The sequence below is a fragment of the Aplidium turbinatum genome, chromosome 6 (genome assembly GCF_918807975.1).
Source record: "Aplidium turbinatum chromosome 6, kaAplTurb1.1, whole genome shotgun sequence".
Classification (NCBI taxonomy): domain Eukaryota; kingdom Metazoa; phylum Chordata; class Ascidiacea; order Aplousobranchia; family Polyclinidae; genus Aplidium; species Aplidium turbinatum.
In genome coordinates, this window is record NC_137477.1 from 31,992,174 (window position 1) to 32,007,862 (window position 15,689).

At 37.6% G+C, this 15,689-nt stretch overlaps 1 protein-coding gene across 1 annotated transcript; it reads right to left on the minus strand.

Annotated features, from left to right (window-relative positions):
• Positions 1-261: 261 nt before the first annotated feature.
• On the minus strand, positions 262-14,733 carry LOC145772874 (ras-related protein ORAB-1). Its single transcript, XM_082584757.1, has 7 exons — positions 14,573-14,733; positions 13,332-13,404; positions 3,870-3,965; positions 3,530-3,625; positions 2,503-2,634; positions 1,745-1,877; positions 262-1,539 (listed from the first exon to the last, which is right to left on the minus strand). Exons 1-7 carry the CDS (start codon positions 14,590-14,592, stop codon positions 1,475-1,477), a joined length of 615 nt encoding a protein of 204 aa, XP_082440883.1. The 5' UTR covers positions 14,593-14,733; the 3' UTR covers positions 262-1,474.
• Positions 14,734-15,689: the final 956 nt, after the last annotated feature.

Here is a 15,689-nt window from a genome sequence, read left to right on the forward strand (position 1 = left end):
ACAAACGATGACCATGAGAACGTTTCCAGATTGAATTAGTCGAAGATGCATTTTCCACGAGATGAAAGCCTCTGCCATGAGCAGTTGAGCACGTTACAGGCTACAGACAGTGATGCAGTTTGTTGTAGAACTTACACGGTCGCACGATCAAATTTGCAACTGCAGACGAATTTTGGTCAGTCGATGCTCGACAAACCAAGCGCATGCGCTTTTCAGGCTCAGTGTAGACAAGTCTTAGGACAGAAACATGAAGCCGACAACTAGAATGTAAGATTAGTTTATTTATCAACTCAAGTGTGACCTCACAATAACACGAAAGCATTGCCAATCATACGACTCCATTCATCGCACTCCTTTTATTAGTCATTGTGGATAAATGCGACGCCCGGCCCATCCTCATCTCGCTATTGCACGCTGAGATTGGGATGAGCGGGGGCAAGACTAAATGACACATCAAATTCGAATCAACCTGCGCTTTGTTGCCAAGGGCAACGCCTTGTGTGACGTCATAATTGCACAGTACGGAGGTGCCAGGTGGGATATAATATTTACAAAAGCGTTGCCGAAAAACAAACGTTGAATCAAAGTTAAGCGATCAACCCGCTTCTTCCAGCGCCACCAGGTTTTGGTGAGTCATATTAAAATGAAAATCAGGTCACACCAGCTTGTCCAATAACAAAGTAAGGTGGACGCATCAGCACCAGGGGAGGACAGACCCGACCTTCTCCACTTACTCATTCCTGACTCAAATTAGGTCAGCAACAAATCGTAAACTTTGAAAAGGGTTTTTTGAAAGTTTATTTCGTTATTTGTTAGCGCCGGTCGTCGAGTTCAACATGCAGTTGTTGAAAACAAATAAAATCATTGTGGGCTTCCTTTGAAAATATCACACGCTTAAATAGAATCTAACTATCGGCACGCGTCTTCAGTCATGACACGTTAACATGAATATATTTACACAAAGACATCAGACAATTACAACATCGCTGACAAAATCAGTTCATCCTGCGTTGTTTGACATATCAACGAAAAATACGCTAATTTTGTCAACCGGAATAAGAAATCACCGAAAGCAGACAGTCGTTAGTCATTACAGACTCTCCAGTGGAACTCAAATTGAAACAATAAGAAACTAGCTACTGTCCCAGAAGTTACAGGCGCCTTGCAGTTTGATCATTATTTCAAAAGCAAAAATTTAACGGAGATTTAGTAGAAATATAATTTTCCACCGCTAAAATTAAGCATAGGTAATTTGGCTCTAACATCCAACCGCCAATATTTCAAGTGAGTAACGACGGGCAGGCATGGCCATATTGCTTAACACTGGCTAAGAGGGTCAGCAAGTGATTTATATCGGGTGGGATATCATTGTAATAATCTATGAAGGAATGGAGTTAAATAATGTCAATTGATCAAAAGAATGCAACTTAGAGTGCACATTATACTTCAGCCACATCCGGACATCTATCAAGGCTCAGCAGCATCCTCCTTTGTTCCCTTCTACAGGGTTGCTTTTGATGTCCACATTAGGTCGTTGATCTGCAACAATGATGTGATTGATTTCGATGGACGTTTTAAACTTTTCAGGTATTTGCAAAACACTAGTAGTATGAAAATATAGGAACAATTCTGTGCCCAAATTGTATCAATATGATGACGACATAAATCTACTCTTGTCACCGTAGAATTGACAAGTTCCAAGTTAGTCGTCTTTTACTTTTACGTGTAATATCAAAACACTTACTCGGCGACGCAGCAGTGCCCGGACCCATTCGATTTTTTATTTCGGCCGCCATTGTTAAAAAGGCTTGTTCAACATTATTCGCTGTTTTGGCACTCGTCTCCAGAAAGGGAATTTTTAGAGTGTCGGCGTATTCCTGCAATGCAAATGATGATAAACGCCACGTCATTGAAATCAAAAAATGAAATATCTTCTGACAGGTGTCAAGGTGCATCGCTTGTATGACATCATTAAAATGATTGTTTAGTATTGACTGGAAGTATTTCTTCGCTTTGTGAAGCCGCTCATAGTGGCAGAAGTCATAAACATCGTAGATCAAAAACCACTCCATCGTTTGATCCCACGGATAAGGCGGTGAGAAATACGGAAGTACAATGTGCTACGGAACCAAAGGATGAATCACGAGGATCGAAGATTGGAAACAACAGAAATATGAATGCTTTATTACAAAGATCTTGAAGGATATAATTAAAGATGAAAGTATTCGAGAGGTGACACAAGTAAAAAGCATCCGTGAGTTTCTTAGAAGGCACTGTTTGCGATGGTATGGGCATGTTGTAGAACGTATGTCTGATGATAAGACTCCAGCAACACCCGCCAACCAAAACAAACGCCAGGTCTCATTCACTGAAGGGACAAACGGACGATAATGAAGGAGGTGCAATATAGCAATGCGTAAAACGCTCAAAATTCAACTTCAATATAATCAATTAAACTAAAAAGCCACTATTTTTAAGTTTTCTGTTAGACGAAGACCATACCTTAGCAGAGGTGTAATCCACGACTTTTTTTGTTGTTAAATCACATTTATTTCCCACTAATAACTTGTTGACATTTTCACTGGCATAGCGGTCTATCTCTTGTAGCCACTGCTTTACATTGTTAAAGGATTCCTGCAACAAAGGCACAGATTAACGAACTGTAATCGTAACATCCAAACATGAAATGGCACGCATAGTGGCATTAAACAAGCAACATTTTGCAAGATAACAATATTAATCCATCTGTCATCCCAATTTGTAAATGCTTGTTCAATTTCTTGTGTGAAGTTTAAACACAGCGTTTTTTTCTTGACGAAATCAAAGTATTTTGTGAAACCTCATTCCAACAAATTGTATGGCGTCTACTGAGCATAAATTTATAAATTGTTACAGTGGATGAGAATTATGATAAGAATCTGGCAAACAGAGACAACCTATCAAATAACTTCATAAAAAGCCAGATACGACCAATCATCTACAATTCAAATGAACGAGAAACGAGGGCTACATGTTCGTATGAGCTTGAGGGGTCGATGCCTGGTTCAGGTGAGACAATTGAAGCAGAAGTCTATCGCTATCGGAACTAGCAGTTCCAGCAACAGCCCAGTTCTCTGACCAGATCGGAAGATATAACGAAGTAAGAACATCTTTTAAGAGCGTTCTTGCGAGTGACTATTCTGTGGCGTGATACGCATGATGGAGAATCGTTGATAATTTTGTTGCTTACTGTTGCTACGACTACATCATCTTCATTAATCTATTAATACAGACATGGTCAGGAAGTAATGTGCTTTACAACATCGTATTTAATCGTATAACCAAGGTAGTTGTTGTTTGTATGAGCACGGTAGACGCAGATGGGGATATTGGTCAGTGAATTTACATCAAAATAAAAATACAGGTAACAAAGCAATAATTGTAATGAAATACAATGATACAATTTGTGTTTAAACAATTGTCGGTATGGCAAGGGTGAATTTACATTCAAAAGACGACCAGAAGCAAACGATCATTTTGGATTTCTTACCTGGTCAGTGACATCATAAACGACAATAATCCCATGAGCCCCACGGTAATAGCTTGATGTGATTGTTCGGAATCTTTCCTGACCGGCTGTGTCCCACTGCAAACACATGATGTGTCAACTATCGTATTGAAATTACTTTTGAACAAAACCTCGATGGCTGTGCGCGAACCATCAGACTACAAAGCAATGATGTTACAAGTACAGTATCTAGATATGAATCAATCATTCAAATACAAAATCCATTGATAAAGTTTTCACCTTTTATTTGATAGTTTGTTTTTTTATATAAAAATTGGAAATGTAATAAAAATCTGATGTTGATGCTACATGAAATACTTACAATTTGAAGTTTTATTGTTTTTCCATCTAATTCTATTGTTCGGATTTTGAAGTCCACTCCGATTGTGCTAATGTAACTTTCAGTGTATGTATCGTCCTGAAAACGTTGGTTGTTTAACGGTGAATTGTTTCAAGTCATTGTTTAACAATTTCAGTAAACAAAGTCAAAAACAGAAAACCTCAGGTCTTTTTCTGTTAGACTAGACCAGTGGTGGGCAACATTTTTGCATGCGTGGGCCAAATAAAGTAATGATAATACGGAGGAGGGTCGCAATGATACTCATTCAATAACATGACAGTAGGCAAGCTCAACGTTAAGTATTTTAACTCGTACGGTAATTGTTCAATATGAAGCCTATTCTCATATTGTCTTTTTAGCTCCTTGACCTTGAGTTTGTCCTTTCAGCATCCTTTAAAGCAGGGTGTGCAACGTGCGGCCCGCGAAGAAAAATTGTGCGACCCGCGAAGATGTGCCAATTTTGAGTTATGTGCAGCGCGCAAAATGTGTTTATAATTTAGTTTAGTCTGGCACATGTGAACAATTCATTGTGGAGTGGATTATTGTAGATTTCGCACCTAATGTTAACCATCTTAGAAATCTCCCACCGGCCACCGCTAATCCATTATATTTAATTATTTGGAACGTAAAAATGTATGGTCACATAAAAGGCATTATGAACAAATTACGACTTTGGAAAGCTCACGTACAGACAGGAAATCTTTTCCACTTTCCAACTTTGAGATATTATGGAATACATCCTGAGAAGAATTTAACTGAATTTGCAGACCAACTTGAAAAATTGTTGTATGAATTTTTGGCTCCTTTCAAGGACTTCAAATCTCATGAACATTTGTTTGGTATATTTGCTTCGCCATTCAACACAGACATTGACAAAGCACCAGAAGATATAACTTGATTACTTGAACTGATTGATCTTCAAGAGAAAACGGATTTGAAAGCAAAGTATTTAGAAATGAATCTTGGCGATTTTTACTAAAAACATCTCAACTAAGATGACTTTCCACATTTGAAAAAATCCATGGCTTCAAAAATGGCTCTTTTTGGGTCAACATATTTGTGCGAACAATTTTTTTCTAAAATGGGCGTCATGAAATCTCCCTATTGATCGGTTCTGACAGACGAACACTTGGAAAATGGACTTCAAATTGCGAGCACTTCGATTAAAGTAAATTTGGAAAAAGCCGTCGGGAAAAGAAGCCAGCTGCAAACTTCTCACTGAACTCGTTTAAATACGGTGTGACAATAAATTTGAATAGCAGTTTTCTTCAGAAATTTATGCGTCTTAACTTATTATTTCTGATAGGAGATAATCCCTAATAACGCCATAGAATAATATGAATAACAAAAAACTACTTTTTTGTGCCTACAACTACTAGAAATCATATGTTAAATAAACGTGCGGCCCGCGGTTTCATCCAGTTATTTATATCTGGCCCTCCTGTAATAAAGGTTGCACACCCCTGCTTTAAAGCTCACTCACATTCACGGAGAGATATTTTCGATTTGTCTTGTAACTGCACTTGGAAAAGCTGATGGTTGAAAATAACAACTTTTTCTCTGGACAAAATTTCTGCAACTGCCATCAAGCATTCCTTTATACATTCACCTTTCACGCATGTTTTTTGCTGTCAGTTTTGACACTGCGCAACTCGCTTAAATATTTCTTTCACCTTCTGTGTCCATCTTTAGAAAGAATAAAGACTGTTGCTGCAAAGATTCTGTGAGTCCACTCTACATCTACAAGCTTTATCTTCAGATCTTCTGCAAACTCAGTACAACTCTATGACACAATTCTAACGCACACACACCTACAATAATATAACTATAACGTATAACCACTACGTCTACTCTGTAAGCCTATCCGTATCAGTGGACTGGTGAGTTTAAAAAGTGTTTTTGTAGCCTAAAAACACGTTGGTACATTTAAGAGATATACATCATAAATTGTATCTAGACGACCAGGAAAAAAGACCAATTTTGAATGCAATCACTGGCCGAATCCAGCAAGCGGGCTGTAAGTTGCCCACCCATGGACTAGCCCCATTGAGAAATTTTAAAAGATGTGTAATAGATTGCCTGAAATAAGCAAGATATCTTTTTATCACCACACTTCCCAAAATCATGCTAAATAACCAGAAATTGATTTTGAATAGAAGGGCATTCGATGAAAGTGCTTTCTATTGAAATATAGTTTCACTGTCAGGGCTTAGCAGAACAAAAATGGATGATTTTAGCAAAAAATAGACAAAAAACGTTTAGGACTCTGGAGGCAGGGTATCACATAATCTGAGAGCAAAATAGTTGTCATTTTTGGATTTCTCATAGTCATAGACGTAGAGTTTTAAAAATTACCAGGGGTGCAGTTATATCAGAATATCACACGCATAAACATCAAATACCGTATATACCCGAGTATAGGTCGATATTTTCGCAAGTTATTTTCACCTTAAAAAGCAGGTTCGACTTATAGGCTACACGGGACAAGCTGTTGTCTCCAGCTCGGCAGCCTTCAAAATTAATGCATTTTTGCTACGGCAAAATCATTACCTTACGGATTGTGAAATGGCGTCCGCCAAAGTAAAAGTTTTGAATACCGTACGTTTATTTGCAGTGATTCAAACTTAATTTTCAAATTTAATGATTTCTTGTCAATTCTAAACTTTATACGCTTGTTAACCGATTAATTTTTGTTTTTGCGTGTAGGGCAGGGGTGTGCAACGTGCGGCCCGCGGGCCAAATGCGGCCCGCAAAGATGTGCCAATTTTGAATTGTGTGCGGCCCGCAAAACGTGTTTATAATTTAGTTTAGTCTGGTACGTGTGAACAATTCATTGTGGAGTGGATTATTGCAGATTTCGCACCTTCTGTTAACCATTTTAGAAATCTCCCACCGGCCACCGCTAATCCATTGTATTTAATTATTTGGAACGTAAAAATGTATGGTCACATATAGACCGAGAGCCTACGACAGAAGATTTCACCCCATAAGGTACAAAAGGTTTGACCCCTTGAAGTTACTGGGGTCAACCATGTCACTCACAAAAAGTATGGAAGATTGACCGCACCGGGTGGATCTGGACCCTAGAGCCCCCTAAAAAGCCCAAAAAGGGGGTTAATTTCACCCCATAAGGTACATGGACCAAACTTGGTGAAAACGAAGTTCTATGTCAGGACATCACAAAAATATCAAATCTAACAATATTTTCGAGTGGAAAGGTGATGTAAGACTCCCCCCAAAGTGACCCCCCAGGGGGTTAATTTCACCCCATAAGGTACATGGACCAAAGTTGGTCAAAACGAAGTCTTATGTCAGGACATCACAAAAATATCAAATCTAACAATATTTTCGGGTGGAAAGGTGATGTAAGATGCCTTCAAAGTGACTTCCCTTAATGTGACCCCCTCGGAAGGTTTATTCCACCCCATAAGGTACATGGACCAAACTTGGTCAAAATGAAGTCTTATGTCAGGACATCACAAAAATATCAAATCTAACAATATTTTCGGGTGGAAAGGTGATGTAAGATGCCTTCAAAGTGACTTCCCTTAATGTGACCCCCTCGGAAGGTTTATTCCACCCCATAAGGTACATGGACCAAACTTGGTCAAAATGAAGTCTTATGTCAGGACATCACAAAAATATCAAATCTAACAATATTTTCGGGTGGAAAGGTGGTGTAAGATGACTTCAAAGTGACTTTCCTTAATGTGACCCCCTCGGAAGGTGTATTTCACCCCGTAAAGTACATGGACCAAACTTGGTCAAAACGAAGTCTTATGTCAGGACATCACAAAAATATCAAATCTAACAATATTTTCGGGTGGAAAGGTGATGTAAGATGTCATCAAAGTGACCCCCAGAGGGTTTATTTCACCATAGAGTACATGGACCAAACGTGGTCAAAACGAAGTCTTCTAGGGCACCACAAAATATCAAATCTAACAATACTCTCAGTTGGAAAGGTGATAAAAGACCTACCCAAAAGTGAATCTCCTCCTATAGTTTAATTTACTTCATCCCTTTCTCGAACCAACCTTGGTGTAACGAAAGTGCTATGCCAGGATAGTACGAATGGATTAAATTTAAAAATATTTTTATATAGGTTTTGATGAAATACATTCACAAGCTGTCCCATGATGCATGAAATGGAACTATAGCCTACTTTACAAAAAGTTTTTGTATAAATCATATTAAGTCAATCGAAAAAAGGCAACAGGACATGACAATACATGGCTTTGTAACACCAAAAACAGAAAGTACGTAAGAAGCATATAGGCTACAGTAGCCAGAAAATTGATCCAAGATCTTGATACCACCACTAAATGTGGACTTAATCGAACAACTGACTATCCAAATCAAAACGTTTCGAAATGAATCATTTGGAACGTTAATTTAGGCAGTAATGAACATTTTCCAGCTGCTACAATAAATAACCCAATAAACCCAATGTAGTAAATTTTTGTTTAATGCCATTTGCTTCATGTCTCCAATCAGTTATTGTAACTGTTCATTCATAAACAGAGATTGTTTGTGTAAATGTAAACGGTAACTCAATTGGTTAGCGCGTCACTTCTGGAACGAAGAAGCTTCAAGATCAATAGCGGCGCTGGTTCGACTCTCGGGGTGTGCGCTTGAGCAACGCACGTTAAGGGCTGCTCTCCATTCAGCGGCATCTAATGGATGGAATAATTCCCCGACAACAAGCCTTCAACAATCGGAAACTTCACTCTGTCAATCTCGGTGACCGGGCCTGCGCCAGTGATTCAAAGCCTCTACAAGTATGCGAAACTGCCAGGATTAAGCTCTGCAAGAAGCTTTCCCAGTCCGAGGATAAAGATTCAATCAATCAATCACTGGTGTCGCTTTTACTTTCTTCGTCTTATTCTTCAGATTCATACAATTCTCCTGTTATATACAGAGAAATAAAGACTGTACGAAACAATTGCTATTATGCACTACAGATATGCGTAACATACAATAGTAATTTTATTATCTTTTACAGACGTCTATTTTTCTTCGAATAATGCAACATTGCAACTTACTATTAACTGGAAAAAGTTCAACATTTATTTGTTATTTAGTGCACCCAGGCATTTTTCTCAAGATTGCAGAAACTATTGGTTATAGGTTCCTAAAACGAAACTTTACAGCCAGTTATTGGCTAATGTTTACAGTAAGAAAGTAAACGACTGATAGACCAGGAGAAAGTTTTATATTTATAAAGGGTAACCCAAGCGACATCCAATGCTGTTTACCTTCTTCTTGACTTTCCTGGATGAGATCAGATTCCACGCAGAGACATCTAAAGATGCTTTATACCTTTACCTTCAAACCACACCACTTTATAAGAACCTCCTTCTTCTTTCCAGCCATACTCTAGCAGCAACGTTGCTGCTTGTTCACTTCTAGTTGAAGATAACCACCATCTTGTGATGAGATGTGTGCGCCTTGTCTTCTGGAGAAGTACTCGTAAACAAAGTGGTAGAGTACTACTATCTACAGTAGCTTCTGGTATGCATGATATCCTTTCATTTTCTTTTTTGGGTTTGTAGCCGTCTAAAAACATTTGTAAACGGACTTCGTTGACATAATTAATTTTCTTGTTTTTGTACATGTTACACACAAAGTTCTCTATGGCGATGATAGTGTCTTCACTAATTTCTTTGTCGTGTCCGAGTTGGCTAAAAGCTGCCTGCGCTTCGTGGTTTCCTTGGAGTAATTTCAGCGGCCGCACTTTCCCTTTCCTGCTAAATGACGAGGTGTAATCAGAATCTGTAAAGGCATGATATGCAGGTAAACACTTGCAAATCGTCACTCCAAGTGCGGTAGGCCTATGCAGCTGGTTGATGTTGATGTACCGCTGCGTGTTATTGCTTTGCAAGCCAGCTTCTATCCATATCTTTAATGAAGGATCAAAAGTTCCATAGCAACCTAAGCCAATTACAAGACAGTCAGTGTCAGACGTGCGGATAACCACATTGCTTGGGGCTGGTACATCGCAGACAGCTTGCTTTATCTCTGTATATAACAGGAGAATTGTATGAATCTGAAGAATAAGATGAAGAAAGTGAAAGCGACAGCAGTGACAATGAAGAATAAAGAAACGACCGTTTACATTTACACGAACAATCTCTGTTTATGAATGAACAGTTACGATAACTGATTGGAGACATGAAGCAAATGGCATTAAATAAAAATTTACTGCATTGGGTTTATTAGGTTATTTATTGTAGCAGCTGGAAAATGTTCATTACTGCCTAAATTAACGTTCCAAATGATTCATTTCGAAACGTTTTGATTTGGATAGTCAGCTGTTCGATTAAGTCCACATTTAGTGGTGGTATCAAGATCTTGGATCAATTTTCTGGCTACTGTAGCCTATATGCTTCTTGTGTACTTTCTGTTTTTGGTGTTACAAAGCCATGTATTGTCATGTCCTGTTGCCTTTTTTCGATTGACTTAATATGATTTATACAAAAACTTTTTGTAAAGTAGGCTATAGTTCCATTTCATGCATCATGGGACAGCTTGTGAATGTATTTCATCAAAACCTATATAAAAATATTTTTAAATTTAATCCATTCGTACTGTCCTGGCATAGCACTTTCGTTACACCAAGGTTGGTTCGAGAAAGGGATGAAGTAAATTAAACTATAGGAGGAGATTCACTTTTGGGTAGGTCTTTTATCACCTTTCCAACTGAGAGTATTGTTAGATTTGATATTTTGTGGTGCCCTAGAAGACTTCGTTTTGACCACGTTTGGTCCATGTACTCTATGGTGAAATAAACCCTCTGGGGGTCACTTTGATGACATCTTACATCACCTTTCCACCCGAAAATATTGTTAGATTTGATATTTTTGTGATGTCCTGACATAAGACTTCGTTTTGACCAAGTTTGGTCCATGTACTTTACGGGGTGAAATACACCTTCCGAGGGGGTCACATTAAGGAAAGTCACTTTGAAGTCATCTTACACCACCTTTCCACCCGAAAATATTGTTAGATTTGATATTTTTGTGATGTCCTGACATAAGACTTCATTTTGACCAAGTTTGGTCCATGTACCTTATGGGGTGGAATAAACCTTCCGAGGGGGTCACATTAAGGGAAGTCACTTTGAAGGCATCTTACATCACCTTTCCACCCGAAAATATTGTTAGATTTGATATTTTTGTGATGTCCTGACATAAGACTTCATTTTGACCAAGTTTGGTCCATGTACCTTATGGGGTGGAATAAACCTTCCGAGGGGGTCACATTAAGGGAAGTCACTTTGAAGGCATCTTACATCACCTTTCCACCCGAAAATATTGTTAGATTTGATATTTTTGTGATGTCCTGACATAAGACTTCGTTTTGACCAACTTTGGTCCATGTACCTTATGGGGTGAAATTAACCCCCTGGGGGGTCACTTTGGGGGGAGTCTTACATCACCTTTCCACTCGAAAATATTGTTAGATTTGATATTTTTGTGATGTCCTGACATAGAACTTCGTTTTCACCAAGTTTGGTCCATGTACCTTATGGGGTGAAATTAACCCCCTTTTTGGGCTTTTTAGGGGGCTCTAGGGTCCAGATCCACCCGGTGCGGTCAATCTTCCATACTTTTTGTGAGTGACATGGTTGACCCCAGTAACTTCAAGGGGTCAAACCTTTTGTACCTTATGGGGTGAAATCTTCTGTCGTAGGCTCCCAGACTAATAAAAGGCATTATGAACAAAGTACGACTTTGGAAAGCTCACGTACAGACAGGAAATCTTTTCCACTTTCCAACTTTAAGAAACTATGGAATGCATCCTGAGAAGAAAACTGAATTTGCTGACCAACTTGAAAAATTGTTGTATGAATTTTTGGCTCGTTTCAAGGACTTCAAATCTCATGAACATTTGTTTGGTATATTCGCTTCGCCATTCAACACAGACATTAACAAAGCACCAGAAGATATAACTTGAACTGATTGATCTTCAAGAGAAAACGGATTTGAAAGCAAAGTATTTAGAAATGAATCTTGGCGATTTTTACCGAAAGCATTTCAACTAAGATGACTTTCCACATTTGAAAAATCCATGGCTGCAAAAATGGCACTTTTTGGCTCAACATATTTGTGCGAACATTTTTTTCTAAAACGGGCGTCATGAAATCTCCCTATTGATCGGTTCTGACAGACAAACACTTGGAAAATGGACTTCGAATTGCGATCATTAAAGTAAAGTATTAAAGTAAAGTATAGTAATATCCATTAAAGTAAATTTGGAAAAAGCCGTCGGGAAAAGAAGCCAGCTGCAAACTTCTCACTGAACTCGTTTAAAGACGGTGTAACAATAAATTTGAATAGCAGTTTTCTTCAGAAATGTATGCGTCCTAACTTATTATTTCTGGAAGGAGATAACCCCTAATATAAGAATAATATGAATAACAAAAAAATACTCTTTTGTGCCTGCAACTACTAAAAATCATATGTTAAATAAACGTGTGGCCCGCGGTTTCACCAAGTTATTCATATCTGGCCCTCCTGTAATAAAGGTTGCACACCCCTGGTGTAGGATAATCGTTGAAGTCGATGTCAAACCTTAGCGGCTGCATAAAGCAATGATGTCAGGTTAGCTAGGTGATAATGGCGGTATAAGAGACCTCGTTAGTGCAGGCGATATCTGCGACCAAGACTATTAAACACCTTTTCTTTTATCGGTTTTCGATTTAATTCTCGCACATTGCAAACTATCTTTGCTTCAAGATTAGAACATCATGGGGAGTCATAATAGCACATTTTGCTGGCCTAGTTTTGTTTGAGTTCAACCACTCAGGTCAGAGTTTCAGTTTTTCATTTGCACTACTGAATAAGCTTTTTCGCCCGAGATAAACAATTGGTGGCGCAGGCGGACATTAGCCAATTTTTTTACTTTAATTCAATTTCTGCCAGTGTTGAATGTTCATGTGTTCATGAGCGGATTCCGATTCTCATGCGTCTGTCAACAAAACAATGCATTCTGTTGAATCATAGTTGATCTCACAGCAGGAAGACCTTGTTGAAAATACCTCATCTAATTTAGTTGGTTTACTTATTACTGCCGTGAATATTGTTACGTGACTATTCTAGCAGCATAAGGTACTCTACGCTCTACTTTGAAATTTCTTCACCCTATGTCAATACTGATAAGAGCGGGGGGTGCGCCGCACCCCTGCACCCCCTAACTCTACGCCAGTGCTCATAGTTAAAACCATAAAAATCAATGCAAGAGGGTAAAAAATTTGAAAGTAATTTTGAACAGGCCTAATCTGTGGTGCTACATATGTGTGCCACTGATCCTCAAACGTTTACATTGTTCATGCATCAGGAAAGTTGGCTTCAAATTGTTGACCTATGTTATTCTTAAGCAAGTGCGTTCAAAAACACCATTGACACATTGCTCAGCTAAAATAGAATATTAATTACTTACAGCGAATCTTAACAACAGACAAGACTTTCCAACACCTGAATCTCCAATAAGCAGTAACTTGAAGAGGTAATCACTGAAAAACAGAATTATACTGTATAACTATCACAATGGTACTGCTATTTTGCATTCATCAAATGCTGGCATTTGCACAACAATCTAATTCTAACTTCTTAGTGTAATTTATTAAGAATCGATTGAGTTGTACATTGAATATCCTTGTGTAAAGTAGATCATTTTAAATATGATATACTGTACATATGGTATAACAGAATAAATGCATCTGTAAGATAAACTTTGTTTTTGGAGCAACCTCTAGGTTTTGTTTTTAATTATCTTTGTCATAAAGTAATTGTTTACATTATATAACATGCAATCTCATTGAACGATCCTAAGTAGTCCATCAAAAATGTCTTAATTTTTTATATGTGTTTAGCTATTACCTATATTGAGATTAAAATATATTTTATGATGTTTCTTAATTGCTAAGCGATTATATATGTGTTGTGTAATCATCATTGCATGCCAATTAATAAAAAATACAGTGCAGCAGCAACCAACGATGAATCATACAACATACTAAACCAACAGTAAAGCAAAAGCATCAATCTCGGATAGCAGAATGTCATGCTCCAGAGCTCATTTCACGTAAGAAAAACCAAGACATTTTGACACAGCTGAATTGACGTGAGACAACGGCCAACCTGACGCAGGCACATCTCATCATAAGACTATTTGATGCAAGTTTTATTCTATCTTGTAATTAATCTTGAGCAATTTAATCTTACTGCAATTCCAAAAAAATTTTTACAAAAATGACAAGACATTTTAGAAGTGCTCGAAAGTGTTATATTATACCAAACATCCTAATTCATAACGCATCTTGTTTGGAAAACAAATTTTTTTTTTAGCCATTTAAGTCCTACTGAAAGAAACAAAAGAAATTTATTGACAAATGGACTTTTCCTTTAGAATATACTGCATAATACTGCTCCAAACATTCCTAGCAGACAAAAATGCTAAAATACCAAAGCACGCCTTTTAGTTACAGACAGTTAGGTGCTTGGGAAATAAGTACTCACACTATGGCGTTAGGATATTTAGGTGCAGCGCCCGGTCATTAAGGTGCAAGTCTATTTCATTAGGTGCTTGATCGTAATACTGCAGACAGTGGTATACGCATGATTTTCTCAGGGAGTACTTAGTATATAACAACAATATGTAACTGAACATTTAGAACTTACTACTCTGGGTTCATGGTCATGACTTTGTCTGCTTTCCAATGCACAATATGTATTGCTTAAATCACACAAGATCTGTTCACTGCTTTACCATGTATATAATTACTAATTAACAGAGGTAAAATATCCTTAAGTGTGCAAAAGGAACACACAAAATTAATGTATGCACTGCAAAATATCACAATAATGAACTTTGTAAAATACAAAGTAGAAACCTTAGTTTATTTCTAAAAAAATTATGTCACTAAGATAGCAGAGTAATTAAAAATCTATCATCCTGGATGTACCCAGGTGAGGACAAAAACAAACTTTGTGCTATTATAAGAATCTTATCTTACATCATAAAAAATGCTGATAATTCAAAGCATGTAACCTTAAGTTTTGTTCTTCGAGGCTTATGTTAGTAAAACTAAAACTAAAAAAATTCTATTTCAGAACAAAGTTTTTTTTAACAATTGTGTAAATTGCCCAAGGCAGTTTAATTTGTAAAATCACAGGAAAGGTCTAGAAAATGTAAAAGATTAAGTTGCTTTTCAAAGAATTTTATTTTGCTGTTTTGTCGAAACAAAATTGTTTTTCTACACTTCTACCAATAATCTCCACCTAGCTGCTTAAAAACATAAGCTATGTCAAATCAAAGCAAGTCTTCATGGCGCAATCTGAATCCCATGATCCATACAGAAGCAAGGGTTGTTAAACACAGTTATATTTAGTCGTCATTTTTTTTATGTTTTCATTCATTCTATTTGTTTTTATTCCATTTCCAATCGTTTCATACATTTGTTCAAGTAACAACTGTTTTCATTTATCATAACAAAAAACTGCAAAAAAATTGTTAAATAAAATATACCGGTACCGGTATATAGCTGCAGTTTTGACTAAGCTAATGGCTAAAACAGGTCGTTAATATCTACATTTTAAAGTAAGCAACGATCATGCAGCTAAAAGCAAAACTCAATCTATTGCAATATGAGGCAATTAAACGCAAAAAGTAATTTTCAGGGTAGGGGAGGATTTTGGGTAAAAATTTCAATTTTTTTCTGTATGTCCCAGGCCCCGAAACTAAAGGCGGCCATGGCCGCGATTAACCTACACAAACCGACATTTAGTCCGCCGGGTC

Excerpts from the sequence above, each read along its gene's own strand:
- LOC145772874 (XM_082584757.1), bottom strand. The coding sequence starts at position 14,592 with ATGACCATGAACCCAGAGTA. Across the intron at positions 3,626-3,869 it reads AAACAATAAAACTTCAAATT|TGGGACACAGCCGGTCAGGA; the intron begins GTAAGTATTTCA and ends ATGTGTTTGCAG. Across the intron at positions 1,878-2,502 it reads TGGATTACACCTCTGCTAAG|GAATACGCCGACACTCTAAA; the intron begins GTATGGTCTTCG and ends TTTGCATTGCAG.